Genomic DNA, 19797 nt, shown 5'->3' with positions numbered 1-19797 from the left:
TACGACAGGTGCTATACATACAAATTATGATACAAGTAATAATAGTAACAGTAAAAAAAAATAATAATGATAAACATGAGAAAAATTGGCAATAGTAATGAAGATTTGTGCAGATGTACAGTAATATCTTGGTGTGTAAAGTAGATGTTTATTAGTATAGCGAGTTTTGGGGGAGGGAGACTTAAGGAGGGGGAAAGAGGGAAGTAATGAGGTGAAGTGCATTCGTGTACAAAGGAAAGCATTACTGTTGCTTAAGTAGATACGTCATTAACTGTTTTTTGAAGCTGGACATGTTTTTAAGTTCTCTAACATACCGAGGGAGGTTATTCCAGAGTCGGGTTCCCGCTATTGTAAAGGACTTGGAGAAGGCGACTGAGCGATGAAGTGGAACAGAGAGGATTTTATTATGATGGGAACGTGTGTTTCTGTCATGTTGTTCAGACATAAGCGTTAAGGACGAGGAGAGATATGAGGGACAGTGTACATTTATAAGGCAGTAGATGAGACAGAATGTATGGAAATCTCTGCGTTTGTCTGCACGTAGCCAATACAATTTTGCATATGCTGGTGAAATGTGATCAAAAAGGTCCTATTCGCATTAGACTTCACTGGAACGGAACAGCAGACGACGTCTGTGTCAAATTATGGTTTGTTCGCATTGAACAGAACGTCGGACACATCATTTCGTTTGGCCCATTACTGTTCGATGAAAGGGAGGTTGTGTGATACAAATGTGGCAATATACACCATCTGCTCCGAAGCATCTGGACATGTATTAGTGGGTATTAACATGGGGTCTGTCCACCCTCTGTCGTGCCGGCCGCTGTCGCCGAGCGGTTCTAGGCACTTCAGTCCGGAACCGCGCTGCTGCTACGGTCGCAGGTTCGAATCCTGCCTCGGGCATGGATATGTGTGATGTCCTTAGGTTAGTTGGGTTTAAGTAGTTCTGAGTTATAGGGGACTGATGACCTCAGATGTTAAGTCCCATAGTGCTCAGAGCCATTTGAACCATTTTTTTATGGGGTCTACCCATCCACTGTCATTGTGACGGCTCACACTCTGCTGGCAACACTTCCGATTAGGTGGCTGAATGTCTGCGGAGGAATGACACTCAATTCTTCCTCAAGAACTGAAAACAGAGAAGGTGATGTTGGACGATGAGTCTGGAGCGAATACGACACTCTAAATCATTTCAGACGTCTTCCAAACGGCTCACGTCGGGACTTTGAACAGGTCAGTCCATTTCAGGAATGTTAGTGTCAATAAACAATTGCCTCACATATGCTACATTATGATAGAGTAGGTTGTCATGCTGATACAGTCATCGTCTCGAAACTGTTCTCTACTCTGTGCAATACACAATGCTGTTAAATGGGTTCATTTCCACCCGCATTACCGTTTCCTTAAGCGCAATAAGAGGACTACAGCCTAACCGAGAAAGACACCCCCATACCGCAACAACACCTCCTCCTTACTTCACTGTTGGCACTACACATGACAGCAGGTAACATTCTCCAGGCATTCGCCTAATCCAAACTCTTCCACTCGAATAATTGGAATCTTATGAAGTAACGGCAGTGCATCGACTGATGCATTAGGATACTGTTGCTTAGCACCAATACTGCAAGTAGCTTTTGGAGTCTGTGCATGATCGAGAGACTGATGAAGTGCTTTTTTTCCTGGTGACTCGCGACTGCATTTATTGGAGTACATAAAATCGCAGAATAGTAGACGCAGGAGTTATCACTATTGAGCCGTGCGTGGCTCGTGTTCGTGCCATCTCTTATTTAACATCCAGTTTTTGCCGTACTGCCACCTCGTTATGTTAGTTTCAATTACTTGTGTCACTGAATTGCTGAGCGGCAGCAGCAGCGCTTATCGATATAGGCCCTGCCGTATTATCTTTGGGACTGCTATTACTTCCTGGTCGTCGTGTGTCGTGAAAGGGGTTGCAACGCGCCAGTGCAGTTCGGACCGGGCAATGAACTCAGTTGGAATGCGCCAGCAGTGGAGTTCGGGCCTGGCAGTCGGGCAGTTGGGACGCGGCAGAAGTTCGGTCGGGTTGGAGCGGCAGTGAGGTTCGGATAGCCATGATTCGCCCGACCGTTGCCGGCACACATGACTTCAGTGGGGACGGTCTTGGTTGATCGTCGGTTGGTCGTCTTACCGGACGACGTGTATTTGCTCGCCGATCGCTTATGGGTCGGCGGTGTGTGTCTCAACTCATGGTTCGTCCTTGCGATTGCACAGTCACTGCTTTAGCATTGGTCGCGTTCTTCAAGTGTTTGTGAAACTGTGTGTAGCCTGTGATCTCGACTGCCCAGTTATTTTAGTGCTCTCTCCGTGCTGATGTGTAGCAGTTGGTCGGTTTTGTGGCGGCGTTCGTAGCGACAAACACTTCGCTGTAGAAACGGCTTACGAAGTCACCCCCACACTTTTAATAGCGGGCCGACCGGTCCGCTGGAACAGTGAACAGAAAGATGAAAACCCAAACACTCTGATTAAATAAAAGTCGGTACTTATCTTTATTAACGAAGATACAGAAACACAGTGAACTCCGTGTCTACAGCGGCTAGGTCAGCGTCGGCTGACGACAAACAACAACTCTGCTGCGATGAACACACAACTGACTAGCAAGTACACAAATCGGTGGCGAGAATACAACTAGACTTGCGGCGATTTCCTGTATCGCTGGCGCTGCTTATGCGGACGGCGTCCGGATGGCAGCGGGCTCGGTTGGCATTACTGGCTAGGATATAACAGTCGGTTGGCGCAGTAGCGTCGTAGCACCAGTGGGGCATGCAGCGCCAGGGTGGCGCGGATAGCCATCACTCGCCGATGATTGCCGACAGGCATGATTTGAGTGGGGACAACTTTGGTTGATCGTCGGTCGGTCGTCTTGGCGGACGACGTAATTTGGCCTGCGATAGCTTATGGTTTGGCTGTGTGTGCCAACTCGTGATTCGTCCTTGTTTTGCTCAGTCATTGACTTTAGCATTCTCTAGTTCTTCGTGCAAGTGTTCGTGAAACTGTGTGTAGTTTATGTGGTTTGACTGACAAGTTATTTAAAGGTTGTTGGCGTACTGGCTCTGACTTGGTCGGTTGGCGTGGAGTAGCGAGGAAGGACTCGCCCGACGATTTGCCGACACACACACACACGTTTGAGTGGTAACGACCTTGCTTGGCCGTTTGGTCGGTCGTCTGATTAGGCGACGTGTATTTGGGTTGTCCACGGCTTATAGGTTGTCTGTGTTCTGTTCTGGTTGTTGTTCCAATCTCCGCTGTTTGCATCGTTTAGGTTTCGGTGCAAGTGTGGAGCGGAACTGATCTTGATCATTGGTCTGATGATTGTCTGTCGGTTGGGTTCCCAGCGGTTGGAAAATGGTTGGGCAGACTGCCTGTCTCCCCTAAGCGAACGTTAATATTTCAAGTGCAAACCAATCCCCGGAAACTTCTGAGCGCCGCTGGCTGTACTGCCTTTTCGTATTGGTGTTTAATTGTGTATTTTTATGCCTCATTGCCGACGGTTTGAATTTGTATGCTTTTAGTTGTGTTTTAGGTACTGGGCCTTCAGCCGCTTTAAAACTGAAAGTTCCTTACTTGTCGAGTCTTGCAATGTTTGGGCCTTCAGCCTAATTTAAAATATTTTCTTTCTGGATAACGCTTTGGGGCTTCTGCCTTTGGAATATTTATTACAGTTGTGTTTTTCAATAATGGGCCTTCAGCTGTCTTAAAATATAAATCCCTTACTTGTTAAACCTTAGATTGTTTAGGTTTTCATCCTCATTAAAAAAAAAATGCTGCCCTGGGCAGCACATTCTCCAGATCTCAATTGAAAACGTCTGGTCAATGGTGGCTGAGCAACTGGCTCGTCACAATACGCCAGTGACTACTCTTGATGAACTGTGGTATCGTGTTGAAGGTGCATGCGCAGCTGTACCTGTACACGCCATCCAAGCTCTGTTTAACTCAATGCCCAGGCGTATCAAGGCCGTTATTACGGCCAGAGGTGGTCGTTCTGGTTACTGATTTCTCAGGTTCTGTGCACCCAAATTGCGTGAAAACGTAATCACATGTCAGTTCTAGTATATTTGTCCAATGAATAGCCGTTTACCATCTGCATTTCTTCTTGGTGTAGCAATTTTAATGACCAGTAGTGTAGTTCCTGTCATGATAACATCTCGAAATGCAATCATACACGCACAGGCGGTGTTAATAATTACTATTTTTCACCTTGCTTTGAAAGCATAGCTTGCCGTGGAACCTGGAGGAGAGCAGATTTCGGTTCTCACGCTGGCACAGCTGACGCTGGCTGCTGGGCCGAGCGAGCCGTGTCCTTGACTAGCGCTGCGTGCAGTACGTCACACATATTCTCTATGAATCTGAAGAAGCACTATTAAATATTAACCGATCTTTTTCATACTTAGTATACCAAATTCTATAATTGCGGAAGTGTTGCCGACTGAGGATTTTGTGCACGAACTAACCTCTAGATTACCTCCCATAAATGTTCGATGGGATTCATGTCGGGCAATCTGGGTGGCTAAGTAATTCCGTTAAACTGTCCAGAAAATTGTGGCCCAGTAGCATGCCGCATTGTCTTCGATAAAAATTCCATCGTTGTTTGGAAGCTTTTTCCGTGAATGGGTGCAAATGACCTCCAAGTAGCTGAATAGAACCATTTCCAATCAACGATCGAGTCAGTTGAACCAGGGGGTCCCTGGCTTCGTGGGTTCTGCGCCACACTCGGACCCTACAATCAGCCCAGGAGAGGCGCTGCAGGCGATGTCGTGCTGTTAGCGAAGGCACTCGCGTCGGTCGTCTGCTGCCATAGCCCATCAACGCCAAATTTCGCCGTTCTGACCTGATGGATACGTTCGTCCTACGTACCATATTGATTTCTGCGGTTATTTCACGCATTGTTGCTTGTCCGTCAGCAATGGCGGCTCTACGCAAATCCCGCAGGACTCGGTCGTTAAGTGAAGGCCGTCGGCCACTGCGTTGTCTGTGGTGAGAGGTAATGCCTGAAAATTGTTATTCTCGGCGTACTCTTGACACGATGGGTCTCGGAATATTGAATTCCCCAACAGTTTCCGAAATGGAATGCCCCATGCGTGTAGCTCTAACTACCATTCCTCGTTCAATGTCTGTTAATTCCTGTCGTGCGGCCGTAATCGCGTCGGAAAACTTACATCGCTATCCCATGACTTTTTGTCACCTCAGTGTAAGGCAGCCACGATCTCCGGCAGCTCGTTACACAGGCTTTGCCTTTAGTTTGATTTCTTCTCCCAGTTAACTTGTCAGTAGTGCAGTGAAAACAGTACACAACAGAGCATACGTAGAATGAATGCGCTATTGATCTTGTTTCCATTTACTCACGGTGCCTGCAGTTGACAACACTAATGACCTCTTTAACTAGTTGCCCTCATATTGCATTTAGTACTTAGTGTCCCTTTTGCGATGTTTAAGAATAATGCGCGTGTAGTGTGTATAAAAATATTGAATAAGACCAGACTGAAAGTGAATTGTGAAAAAAATATAAAATTATTTACAAAAAATAAAACGTCGCTACTACGGTAGGGAAAGACAACAAAGATGATAAACAATATCGCAGTAAAGAATATGGTGAAATGAAACATTTATATCTTTGTATAACTATAGAAGATGGAAAAAATATTACTCGCTCTTCTGCTGTTTCTGATTGTCATGTTACTATTGTTAGATATTGTGTGTAGCGTTGAACGCTAGCAGATGTTCTTTTTGTTCTTTCGACTAGACGATAAAAAAAGGTGTGTCATGTTATTGATGGAAATATATGTGTAAAAGTGAGTTCATTCTATTATTTCAAGAACATGCCAGCCAGTAATCGTAATGTTTTAATTGAAAAGAGAGAATAATTGGTATTTCTGAGCCATCAAGAAGACGATAGCACTGATCGCTGACTGGCAACAATTGGCCGCCATTACGCGGCGGACTTAACTTAAACTTTTCTTGCAGCTTTCCAACAGAGCAGAAGTCATAAAATCATTTTAAAACATTATTTAATTTAAATCGGAATTGGTCCATGAGTTAATTTTGCGAGAGTTCAAATACTTTCAGAGATACCATTTGTCGTAGATCTGTGAACTTTGGCCTTGACTGTATTTAGATGAAAATCAGTTATGATAATCTTGTAGGGAGCCTGGCGATCATTTAATTTGGAAACAAACATTTATCTCGGCCTCCTATAAGATACTCTGCTTATAAAGGTCTCACCTATGTAAGGAAAATAATTAATGCATCAAAAAGCATAAAACCAATAGAGAACATCAAAAGAGAACCGTTAGATACTTCTCGGTTGTGTGTAGACCCTACGGTTTTGTTTTTCGGCGGTGCTAGTTGTGCCTTAACAGTGATAACAGCAGTACTATGGACAGGTTTACTGACAGAGTTGGCCAATTTGCTCCTCGTGTGTGAGTTCACTGAAAGCCTTGGAAGAGCGGCGTAATGCCGCACCGCAGCCAACCACACCATAGTACTTTGGGTCCCTTATGCGAAAACACACAAAAGGTATCCTTGAACAACCTCTGCAAGTTTGTTGGTGGAGTTCTGGTTCAGCCGTATTAACATCTCTGGAAAAACTTATTCCATTTCACTTGTCTGTACAGCCTGGCATTTGGCCACTACAAGGCTGAAGTGGGCTCAGCGGACAGGGGACGTAAATGTCGCCTTATTTGATGAAGTTACTCTGGTTTTCACTGCTATTGTTTCTAGTATTCACCTAATTGTTGACTCTGGTCACATTGGTCGTCGTTCATTAACATTTCTCCTTCCCGAGGTTTCGGGAACGCACATGGGTACAGTTCTCAGGAGTTAAGCAAAACTGATTTTTCTGCCAGTCTACGCTTTCGTTTATGTTTGTACTTTCGTGCCACAGCATGTTTGGCTAGTTTTTTTGTTTATCTGGCTTTCGTGATGTTCGTGTGATTGGCTCCAGCTATGTCCGGTACGTCCTTCAATTTCAGTTCTGTCACCATTGTTTTACCAATAGTGGAGTCCTTGTTGAGCCGTGTATTGGCTCTTAACAACACGGGTTTTGCCTGTACTGTATCTTCAACTCTTGTAACATAGCGACAAGTATTATGACATCGCGCTAGAGTGCAAAACTTGCCCAGCCAGCAACTTCCGCTCTCAGGTCCTCGCTCTCAAACTCTCTCATGGATTGGTAGTTTTAGGGTTTTGTAGTGCATAATTTCCCTTTGTTTTACGACTTAAGTGTCGTTGAACTTTGCTGTGCGGTCAGTATCACTGGAAACAGATTCGTCCATTGAGGATTTTTCCTCAAGTCTCACTTTAAGTCATCTTTCAGTTACGCCAATGTAGAATTCTCCACGAGAATGTGAAATACTGTAAACGTCTGAATACGCTTGTTTTTCGGCGGTCTGAGAAGCTGACTGATGTATCTAGTTGGTTGAGTGGTGGTAGTAAGGCGACAGACAGAACCAGTGGCGTCACAGCCGACAATACGATTGTATACAGAGGATGCCGTCAATTTAACACTTCACAGGAGTAGTCAAACGAAAGCTCGTGTTAACTGACCAACTGACTGCAGCGTAGTAAGAGCTCAGCACTTGCGCGCCCGTTTTGAGCGTTGTGAATTGCTCCTAAACAGTTTTTCGAGCGGCCTTCCGTACGTCTCCTAGTTAAGTAACAGGTTGGTTCTGCAACGAAACGGAGAAATGGGTAAGACACAGTCGTTGTACTTACGATAAGCGCTGTTCAAATTCTGATTCCCATTTTCCATGGATTCCCAAAATCATTTTAAGTGGACAACAGGATCACCACAATGTTCCTTGAACAATTCCTAGCGATGTTTGACCCCATCTAGTATCATTCGAAGCTCCAGCTATATCTTCAGTAACCTCGACGTTGACAGCACACTAAGCTCCCTACCTTCTTCCTTTTACACCACAGAAACATATCGCTATAAGCAACTACAATATGACCTTACGCAAGTTTCAGAAAATTGCTGAGTGTTGGCTTAGACGACTCTCCCTCCAGTGAATACCAAGATGGGATTGTGGTATGGGGTGTGCACATCTGACAGCCGAAGTACATTTCTAATTTCATAATAGTGTTAGTTCATAAAAGAGCGGTAAGCACTGTGAATGGTGCTATTTGTCAAGTGTGTGTATGTAAAGACAAGCTTTCTGCACGGCCACTTACTGTAACCACTCGTGGTTCTGGGGTAGATAGTCACTGGTCTTCCGCTGTTAGTAGCGGAGTTTGGTCGCGGTAGGTGGAAGTGGTTGAGAATTTTTCTCACACATTGTCTTTATGAACAGCATTTAAAACGGCTTGAGTTACGTTTCGTGTGTCAGTAAGGAACAGAGACGTATTCGGAATTTTCTGGAAGCGGGCTGTGAACTGGATTTTTCCAGAAAATTCCGAAACCCTTGAAGATATATGAGGCTGAAAATTAATGTTATAATACCTGATCACCTCATAAGCAAACTATATCGTCGACAATTATACTAGTTCAGTATGGTTATGCAGGCGAGTTATTCTAGCGACGAAAAACGAAATTGTCATCGAGGTCAATAAGGCTGTCCAATAGATGATTCCAGAGGCAGAAATCGGTACCACATCCGATTCCAGAGGCATGTCGAATGGTACCATGTCTGATGAAAATGAAACTGTTAAACTTCCCTACTGATTTATTAAAATTCATTGAATGGTCCAGGCTTGCTGTTACAATGATTCAAATTGAAGGCGGTTCGCCAGTCATCTGAAATCGCCGAAACTTCGTAAAGGTATAACACTCTGCATCAAGCAACTGCAGAATGACATCATCGAAGCCAATATAATGACTGGCAAAGAAAAGAGGCAAATGGTATTTATGCCGTGAATCCTTTAATATCATCTGGATTGCGTTTCAGTTTAAGGCGATTGCAACTTCCAGTAAAATTGACTTACAGCATGACCATCAACAAAGCACAGGGCCGAACATTCCGATATTGTAGCATTAACTTAAAGGAATCGTGCTTTTTACAGACCAGTTGTATGTCACATGATTACGGGTTAAAATATGTTCATTTATGGTCCGAATAATAGAAATACAAACATAATGTATAAGCGAGTGTTGTGAAAAATGAAAGTGTAAATATATACATACAACAAAAAAATTTCTTGTTAAATTAAGTAACTTTTGATCTGACCTGTTTCATTAATAATATTTTATCATTATCATTAATTAAAACTTCCTGGCTGAATTGCCGTGGTCCATATATAAAACTGCTTCTCCTTCCTGACGTTTCGTTGCCTACTGCGGGCAACATCTTCTGAGGTGAGTCGGCGACTGGCTGCTAGGCGCTGGAGGTCCCGCTTATATAGAGCGCTTAGATGGCGCCGCCACTCATCACGTGCTTTCGACTTTAAAACTCTGGCTAGTGCCATCTCTATCAATTATTGGTAATCTATAGTCACTTCGTTGGTACAGAGGCGACTGCCATATCTTGTCTAGTTTTAATCCTTCTCCTTGTTTATTAAAATTATTTTCGTGCTTGTAGATCTCTATAGCTTCTCTATACATGCGGGTATAATAATGTGAGGTCCTAGCTATCACGTTTGTCTCGCTAAAGTTAATTTCGTGATCACCGTCTTTGAAAACGTGTTCCGCTACAGCTGATTTCTCAGTTTGTCCCAGACTACAGCTCCTTTTGTGTTCCATTAGGCGGGTATTAACACTCCTTTTAGTTGTTCCAATATAAACTATGCCACAGCTACACGAAATTTTATACACGTCAGGAAGGAGAAGCAGTTTTATATATGGACCACGGCAATTCAGCCCGGAAGTTTTAATTAATGAAGACGCCGGCCATGAAAGCTTACATGTTATGAATATTTTATCACATCGTTGGTTAATTATTTGGTGTACAGTGGACTATATACATCGTACGTTTAATGCAATGTACGTCTGTAATTGTCTGATACGAAAAACGATCCTTGTGGCATCAGCTGTACTATAGATACTGACCCGGGCAGCACTGTTTATTGCTGCTAGTATTATAGCTAATGTAAAGCGTGAGAGGAGACGTTTACCCTTGCGGCGTGGCGATGATGCAGAAGAGGTAGGCGAGCAGGAGCAACCTGGCTGGCGGTCCCAGCAACCAGGGCAGCCCCAGCAGGAAGAACAGCACCACAGACGTCAGCGCGCGACGCCTCAGGTTCACCGTGCTCTCTCTGCAACACACCGAGCGTCTCCACACTCTGCGACTCTGCCCGTAGTATCAACGCTATCATCGTTCCAGTGAAACACAACTAACTCTTTATTCACATGAAGTGCTGAGTGCTATTGGCAAGGGATTTCAGTTCGATTTCTGGATTTCCGGAAGGCTTTTGACACTGTACCACACAAGCGGCTCGTAGTGAAATTGCGTGCTTATGGAATATCGTCTCAGTGATGTGACTGGCTTTGTAGTTTCTATCAGAGAGGTCACAGTTCGTAGTAACTGACGGAAAGTCAAAACAGAAGTGATTTCAGGCGTTCCCCAACGTAGTGTCATAGGCCTTTGCTGTTCCTTATTTATATAAACGATTTGGGAGACAATCTGAGCAGCCGTCTTCGGTTGTTTGCAAATGACGCTGCCGTTTATCGACTAATAAAGTCATCAGAAGATCAAAACAAACTGCAAAACGATTTAGGAAAGCTATCTGAATGGCAGTTTACCCTAAATACGGAAAAGTGTGAGGTCATCCACCTGAGTGCTAAAAGGAACTCAAACTTCGGTTACACGATAAATCAGTCTAATCTAAAAGCCGTATATTCAACTAAATACCTAGGTATTACAATTACGAACAACTTAAATTAGAAGGAACACACAGAAAATGTTGTGGGGAAGGCTAACCAAAGACTGCGTTTTATTGGCAGGACACTTAGAAAATGTAACAGATCTACTAAGGAGACTGCCTACATTACGCTTGTCCGTCCTCTTTTAGAATACTGCTACACGGTGTGGTATCCTTACCAGATTGGACTGACGGAGTACATCGAAAAAGTTCAAGAAAGGCAGCACGTTTCGTATTATCGGGAAATATGGGAGAGAGTGTCACAGAAATGATACATGATTTGGGATGGAAATCATGAAAGGAAAGGCATTTTTCGTTGCGATGTAATCTTATCACGAAATTCCAATCACCAACTTTCTCCTCCAAATGCGAAACCATTTTGTTGACACCGACCTACATAGGGAGGAACGATCACTACGCTAAAATAAGGGAAATCAGAGCTCTTACGGAAAGATATAGGTGTTCATTCTTTCCGCGAGCTATACGAGTTTGGAATAATAGAGAATCGTGAACGTGGTTCGATGAACCCTCTGCCAGGCACTTGAATGTGATTTGCAGAGTATCCATATACAGGGTGTTTCAAAAATGACCGGTATATTTGAAACGGCAATAAAAACTAAACGAGCAGCGATAGAAATACACCGTTTGTTGCAATATGCTTGGGACAACAGTACATTTTCAGGCGGACAAACTTTCGAAATTACAGTAGTTACAATTTTCAACAACAGATGGCGCTGCAAGTGATGTGAAAGATATAGAAGACAACGCAATCTGTGGGTGCGCCATTCTGTACGTCGTCTTTCTGCTGTAAGCGTGTGCTGTTCACAACGTGCAAGTGTGCTGTAGACAACATGGTTTATTCCTTAGAACAGAGGATTTTTCTGGTGTTGGAATTCCACCGCCTAGAACACAGTGTTGTTGCAACAAGACGAAGTTTTCAACGGAGGTTTAATGTAACCAAAGGACCGAAAAGCGATACAATGAAGGATCTGTTTGAAAAATTTCAACGGACTGGGAACGTGACGGATGAACGTGCTGGAAAGGTAGGGCGACCGCGTACGGCAACCACAGAGGGCAATGCGCAGCTAGTGCAGCAGGTGATCCAACAGCGGCCTCGGGTTTCCGTTCGCCGTGTTGCAGCTGCGGTCCAAATGACGCCAACGTCCACGTATCGTCTCATGCGCCAGAGTTTACACCTCTATCTATACAAAATTCAAACGCGGCAACCCCTCAGCGCCTCTACCATTGCTGCACGAGAGACATTCGCTAACGATATAGTGCACAGGATTGATGACGGCGATATGCATGTGGGCAGCATTTGGTTTACTGACGAAGCTTATTTTTACCTGGACGGCTTCGTCAATAAACAGAACTGGCGCATATGGGGAACCCAAAAGCCCCATGTTGCAGTCCCATCGTCCCTGCATCCTCAAAAAGTACTGGTCTGCGCCGCAATTTCTTCCAAAGGAATCATTGGCCCATTTTTCAGATCCGAAACGATTACTGCATCACGCTATCTGGACATTCTTCGTAAATTTGTGGCGGTACAAACTGCCTTAGACGACACTGCGAACACCTCGTGGTTTATGCAAGATGGTGCCCGGCCACATCGCACGGCCGACGTCTTTAATTTGCTGAATGAATATTTCGATGATCGTGTGATTGCTTTGGGCTATCCGAAACATACAGGAGGCGGCGTGGATTGGCCTCCCTATTCGCCAGACATGAACCCCTGTGACTTCTTTCTGTGGGGACACTTGAAAGACCAGGTGTACCGCCAGAATCCAGAAACAATTGAACAGCTGAAGCAGTACATCTCATCTGCATGTGAAGCCATTCCGCCAGACACGTTGTCATAGGTTTCGGGTAATTTCATTCAGAGACTACGCCACATTATTGCTACGCGTGATGGATATGTGGAAAATATCGTACTATAGAGTTTCCCAGACCGCAGCGCCATCTGTTGTTGAAAATTGTAACTACTGTAATTTCGAAAGTTTGTCTGCCTGAAAATGTACTGTTGTCCCAAGCATATTGCAACAAACGGTGTATTTCTATCGCTGCTCGTTTAGTTTTTATAGCCGTTTCAAATATACCGGTCATTTTTGAAACACCCTGTAGATGCAGATGAGGAAGAAGGGAGAGTCCATCGGAAGTGGAGTTCAATAGACTCATCCAAGACGAGCGATATCCATCGCACAACCACCAACCATCAAGCCGGTGAAGGCTCTCGAGGATCTTCCTGGCAATCACAAACCGAAGTATGGATTCTCCACTAGTAACCAGGACGGCGAAATGGAGAGGGAGAGGGAGAGGGAGAGGGAGAGGGAGAGGGAGAGAGAGAGAGAAAGGAAGAGAGAGAGAGAAAGGAAGAGAGAGAGAGGGGGGGGTGAAGGGGAGAGAGGGAGGGGGACAAACTTAAAATTGTTGTGTGCCTAACAATGAGGTCATCTGCCACGATTCTGTTGCAGAGTTGGCTGTACGAGTAGTCGCTCTTCCTAAAATGAAAATTATAGTCTACATATCTGCAACTCAGACATAACACACATCACTGGTATATCGGTTGATACTGCTGTCATACATCATTAGTACTGATAAGAGGGCTGGTTGATAACATAACAGAAACACATGGAAACCTCTTCCAATCAAATTGAGTAGGATTCCTGATACTATAGAAAATTTAAACAGTTTTCACGCCCTTGTCTCGTTATGTCCTAAAACTCAAAGGCCCTCTTCTCAGCGTATGCACTGTCCAGTCACATTAATGTTATAACATGTAAAAAGCCTGAATAACCACCTCTCTGCAGTGAGGACCGCTGCCAGACTTTCGGAAGAGAGTCAATGAAGTTCTGGAAAGTATTGACAGGGATGTGGAGTTATTCCGACACTAGGTTTTTCGCCTGAGAATACATGACGCGAATAGCCAAATAATGGTGGTCCCACAGGTGGATTTAAGTCCATGGAGTTTGGTGGTCATGGGAGTACGGTAAACTCATCCTGGTGCTCGTCAAACCATGCACGTACACTGCGAGCTGCGTGACACGTATTGTCCTGCTGATAGATGACATCAGGGCGAGGAAAAACAAACTGGGCGTAGGGATGGACATTGTCCCCACGGATAGATGTATACTTGCGTTGATCCATCGTGTCTTCCAGAATAACGAGATCACCCAAGGAATGTCACGAAAACATTCACGAGACCACAACGTTTCCTCCTCCAGCCTGGACCCTTCGAACGGGTGTTGCCAGGTGTTTCCTTTCGGGTATTTCAAGCCGATGGAGCATACGATGTGATTCATCTGAAAGGGCTACCTATCGCCTCTCAGTGGACGTCCATTTTTTTGGCACTGGCGTGCAAATTCCAGCCTTCATCGCTGATGGACAGCAGTTAGCATGGATGCATGATCCAGCACATCCTGCGGAAGCCAATATTCAGCAACGTTCGCTGAACGGTCATTAAGGAGAAATTGTTGGTAGGGCCTTGATTCATCTGGGCGGTCAGTTGCTCTACAGTTGCACGTGTGTTCGTACATCTACATCTCTGCAGCCGTCATTCACCTCTGTCATCTATGGGTCGCAGTGTACCACAAATGCCTCGTCGATGGTTTTGGATAGTTTCATTTTGCCATCCACGGCATACTTTAACCACGGCAGCAAGCGGACGTTTTGCAGACTTAGCCGTTTCGAAAATGCTTCCACACTTGGCCTGAAAGTCAATGATCATGCTCTTTTGGATGTCAGATAAAAAGCTCCATTGCCGCTTTAAGGCAACACACCACGTTAAAACGTGATGCACTGTGACTGTTACACCACAAACAGTGCATTTTGGCGGATCTTCATGTCACAAGAGATAAGCACATTCCATTACGCAGTGTCCAATATGAAAGTGAGTAGAGACGCGCTCTCCCAGCCAATGTCTTTTCCACTCAGCCATCACCATCTTTGTGAACCATGACACAATTGACTGAGGGGGGACGTTATGGTGAAGTATGACGTTTTTCTGGCATGCTGCTTTTGATGCTCGGTGAGCTTCTTAATTCCCCTCGATTCCAATGTAACCAAGTAACCAGCAGAAGTCCACCGGTTTTTTCTGCTTTTATAGGAGTTCTGTAACGTCTTTGACCATCTCAAACATCTTATCTGTTGGGTGCATTCACGGAATAGCCTGTAGGGCACTAAGAGATTCCATTGAGACAAGTAACCAATGCAGCTGCCTGGTTTGTCTAATATACACGACCATGATGGAGCAATGGACAGCAAGCCCGACTCTTTTCCCCATCCTTCTCCATCCCATTTATAATAACCCAATGTCGGAAAGTCGAACTCGGCTCTTTATTGATTTCACCTTTACCGCCAGACCCCTGCAACAAAGTTAACATAAAAGAAATAGAGGTAATGCAAAGTGGATAGATGGAAGAAAATCAATCCTGTGAAATTGGTGCTTGAGATAGGAATACTTTATCTGGGGAAGAAGGACCATTGGTGTAGGGGGGGGGGGGGAGGGGGACAACAAATGGTTCAAATGGCTCTGAGGTCATCAATCCCCTAGAACTACTTAAACCTAACTAACCTAAGGACATCACACACATCCATGCCACAGGCAGGACACGGATCTGCTACCGTAGCGGTCGCGTGGTTCCAGACTGAAGTGCCTAGAACATCATAATTACTCATCTTCTCATATGATACATGGCTCACCGTGTGGAGGCTTGTCCTGGGAGTTTCAGTAACGTTTGTATGCATAAATATATCATAAGAAATCCAATATAATTCCACCAACTGCGGTCCTTTTCTGTACACTCAACAAAAAAAAAAAAAAAAGGAAAAGAAAGGAAAAAGGGCTACTGGGGAGAAAATGGTAGAAAAATCCGACCATTTGGCAATAACAGTATAAAAACTGGGCCAGGCCGTGGCGTCAGAGAGCCGAAGCGAGTCATTGACTCAGTAAGCGAGATATCCGACGCTCACTCTGTATTCACCTACTCCACAAGTTTTAACGATTGTTTACGTTGCGACCAAGACTATGAACTGTGAAATTTTAAAGGTAGGAGACGAAGTAGTGGCAGAATTGAAGCCTTGAGGACGGGTCGTGAGTCGTGCTTGGGTAGCTCAGATGGTAGAGCACTTGTCCGCGAAAGGCAAAGGTCCCGAGTTCGAGTCTCGATCTGGCGCACAGTTTTAATCTGCCAGGAAGTTTCAACAGAAAAAATGGTTCAAATGGCTCTGAGCACTATGGGACTTAACATCTGAGGTCATCAGTCCCCTAGAACTTAGAACTACTTAAATCTAACTAACCTAAAGACATCACACACATCCATGCCCGAGGCAGGATTCGAACCTGCGACCGTAGCAGTCACGCGGTTCCGGACTGCAGCGCCTAAACCGCGTGGCCACCGCGGTCGGCAAAGTTTCAACAGATTAACTGCCTCAAAAACGAACATCGACAGGGGGGAGACGAGGGAGATGATGGCGGAGTGAGCTGCAGCCTTGTGATGGCCTGTCGTGGCAACAGCAGTACGGGATACGGCGCAGTGGAAGTCGTGGGAAGACTCTGAACAATAGCGGAAAGCTAATTGCCAGTAACAAACGTAACAAAGAAACGTGGATAAACAAAAGAAAACACCACTGGACGTCATTACTTATGCCCTGGGGTCAACTCGAACCGTGGTGCTGATTGTGGATGGATGTTGTGAAAGATGTTTGTGACTTACGTAAGAAATAGCATATTGATCTGATGTTGATTCGTGCTGATGATGTCGAAGGCGTTTAAAGAAATTTATTCCACATTACTGCCTGTCCTATAAGGTAACCCTAGCTACAGCTGCACGGGGTCCAGCAAACATCTGCAGTATGCAAATGAATTGAATTACCATGAACACGTGTCACATATCTGGCATATGCATTTGCATTTAGGTGCAAATGGTTCAAATGGCTCTAAGCATTATGGGACTTAACATCTGAGGTCATCAGTCTCCTAGACTTAGAACTACTTAAACCCAACTAACCTAAGGACACCACACACATCCATGCCCGAGGCAGTATTAGAACCTGCGACCGTAGCAGCAGTGCGGTTCCGGACTGAAGCGCCTAGAACCGAATTTTTAGGTATTCTACATTTACACGACGACTATTAAACGTCAGTGACATGTACTGTCAAAGCTATACGAATTCATCTCAAAGGTGATAATGGCAATGACAGTTACCTGTGTATTTAGAACTGTGGATTAAGTACCGACCGTGTGGAACCTCGGAATGTCAGAAATCTGTCCATAGACTATCTCTGAACCCAATAAATGCATGGTATTTAAGACTACCCAACAACAGCGTGACATACATTACATTTACCAGTACGCCTTCCGTGGCTGTTTCCGTTACGCCAGATTCTTTTTCCTTTTGCTTAAGAATTAAACGCAGGGCACAGGCGTGTAACAGTAGTTCATCCTTGTTCCATACTCGATCTAGAGACCTCCTTCTTTGCGCCTTTGTTCCATGTGCCACAGAAGGTCGGTCAGACAAACATTTTCCCTTTACTTATATGTATATATTTTCAAGATATCAGACTCGGGCACACGTCTGCTAATGACGCTATCTACTGACATCTAGAAACTTTACAGTACAGATATCAGTTACCTGTTAAAATCCAAAAAAGTTTCTGAACAACTCGTTAACAAATTTTCATTGAGGGAGAAAGCAGTTGCGGTGAGAGACCAACTAAATGTGACAAAGTTCGCCGAAGACTGAGGGAAGCAAGACTGCCTCATAAATTCCATACCGTGACGCATGATTGTAGTCAGAAATAATGGATAGTTGTGGAAAAAATATTAGAGCACTGAAATCAATTTATTTTCTTTATTGTTCTCCCACTCAATTTTCTGTCAACGAGAGCCAGTGGAAGATCACTTGGCCACGGAAAAATGTTGGGCACGAGATAAGATTGGTTGGTTAATCTGGAGGAGGGGACCAAACAGCGAGGTAATCGGTCCCATCGGATTAGGGAAGGATGGGGAAGGAAGCCAGCCGTGCCCTTTCAAAGGAACCATCCCGGCATTTGCCCGAAACGATTTAGGAAAATCAAGGAAACCTAAATTAGACTGGCCGGGCACGGGTCTGAACAGTCGTCCTCCCGATTGCGAGTCTAGTGTGCTAACCACTGTGTCACCTCGCTCAGTACGAGATAAGTAAATATGAGTTCGTTTTCCTTTATATTACCCTTTTAACTGAAACAAATTTTTTTTTAATTTTACGTTTTGAATACTACATCATCCTTATTTGCTGTCGCCTACACACGTAAAAAGGAGGGTATTTTTAAGCCTATTTATCATTACTTTAAAGTCATCTCTCTCTTCCTCCCAAAAATACGTAAACATTTCGTCTAACATTTATTCACTTTTAATTTTAGCTCCAATCTCTCTTTCTTTTAATTTCCCCTCCAATCTCTCTTTCTTTTAATTTCTCTTTAACAGAGAGAGAGAGAGAGAGAGAGAGAGAGAGAGATGAGGGGGGGGGGCGGGGAAATTAATAGTGAATAAATAATAAATCAGTATATTGAGCAAGCAGTAAAGGAAACAATAGAAAAATTCGGAGTAGGTATTAAAATCCATGAAGAAGAAATAAAAACTTTGAGGTTCGCCGATGACATTGTAATTCTGTCAGAGACAGCAAAGGACTTGGAAGAGCAGTTGAACGGAATGGACAGTGTCTTGAAAGGAGGATATAAGATGAACATCAACAAAAGCAAAACGAGGATATTGGAATGTAGTCGAATTAAGTCGGGTGATGCTGAGGGAGTTAGATTAGGCAATGAGACACTTAAAGTAGTAAAGGAGTTTTGCTATTTGGGGTGCAAAATAACTGATGATGGTCGAAGTAGAGAGGATATAAAATGTAGACTGACAATGGCAAGGAAAGCGTTTCCGAAGAAGAGAAATTTGTTAACATCGAGTATAGATTTAAGTGTCAGGAAGTCGTTTCTGAAAGTATATGTATGGAGTGTAGCCATGTATGGAAGTGAAACATGGACGATAACTAGTTTGGAGAAGAATAGAATATTTCGAAATGTGCATGCTGAAGATTAGATGGGTAGATCACATAACTAATGAGGAGGTAATGAATAGGATTGGGAAGAAGAGGAGTTTGTGGCACAACTTGACTAGAAGAAGGGATCGGTTGGTAGGACATGTTCTGAGGCATTAAGGGATCACCAATTTAGTATTGGAGAGCAGTGTGGAGGGTAAAAATCGTAGAGGGAGACCAAGAGATGAATACAGTTACAAGGGAACCTCCCCGTCGCACCCCCCTCAGAGTTAGTTATAAGTTGGCACAGTGGATAGACCTCGAAAAACTGAACACAGATCAATCGAAAAAACAGGAAGAAGTTGTGTGGAACTATGAAAAAAATTAGTAAAATATACAAACTGAGTAGTCCATCCGAAGATAAGCAACATCAAGGACAATGGGAGTCAAGGAGCGCCGTGGTCACGTGGTTAGCGAGAGCAGCTACGGAACGAGAGGTCCTAGGTTCAAGTCTTTCCTCGAGTGAAAAGTTTAATTTTTTATTTTCAATTTATGTGACAAACTCTTATGTTTTCATCACTTTTTTGGGAGTGATTATCACATCCACAAGAAAACCTAAACCGGGCAAGGTCGAAGAATCTCTTTACCCATTCGCTAAGTGTACAAGTTAGGTGGGCCGACAACATATTCCGTCACCAGTGTCGTATAGAATATATCAGACGTGTTTTCCTGTGGAGGAATCGGTTGACCTGACCTTGCGATCAAATGTTTTCTGTTCCCACGTCCTTTCGTCTACTAATAGCACGGTTTTGCGGTGCGGTCGCAAAACACAGACGCTAAACTTATTACAGTGAACAGAGACGTCAATGAACGAACCGACAGATCATAACTTTGCGAAAGTAAAGAAAGAAAAATTTACAGTCGAGGGAGGACTTGAACCAAGGACCTCTCGTTCTG

General features: G+C 44.2%; 1 protein-coding gene across 1 annotated transcript in view; it reads right to left on the bottom strand.

Annotated features, from left to right (window-relative positions):
• Positions 1-19797, bottom strand: part of LOC126161363 (uncharacterized) — a 249699-nt gene that overhangs the window by 12602 nt on the left and 217300 nt on the right. The window contains exon 13 of the mRNA XM_049917133.1: positions 10081-10221. Within this exon, the coding sequence (XP_049773090.1) occupies positions 10081-10221 (141 nt within the window). The remainder of the gene's footprint in view (positions 1-10080; positions 10222-19797) is intronic.

This window comes from Schistocerca cancellata, chromosome 2 (genome assembly GCF_023864275.1).
Source record: "Schistocerca cancellata isolate TAMUIC-IGC-003103 chromosome 2, iqSchCanc2.1, whole genome shotgun sequence".
NCBI lineage: Eukaryota > Metazoa > Arthropoda > Insecta > Orthoptera > Acrididae > Schistocerca > Schistocerca cancellata.
This window is presented reverse-complemented; position numbering and strand designations above follow the sequence as displayed.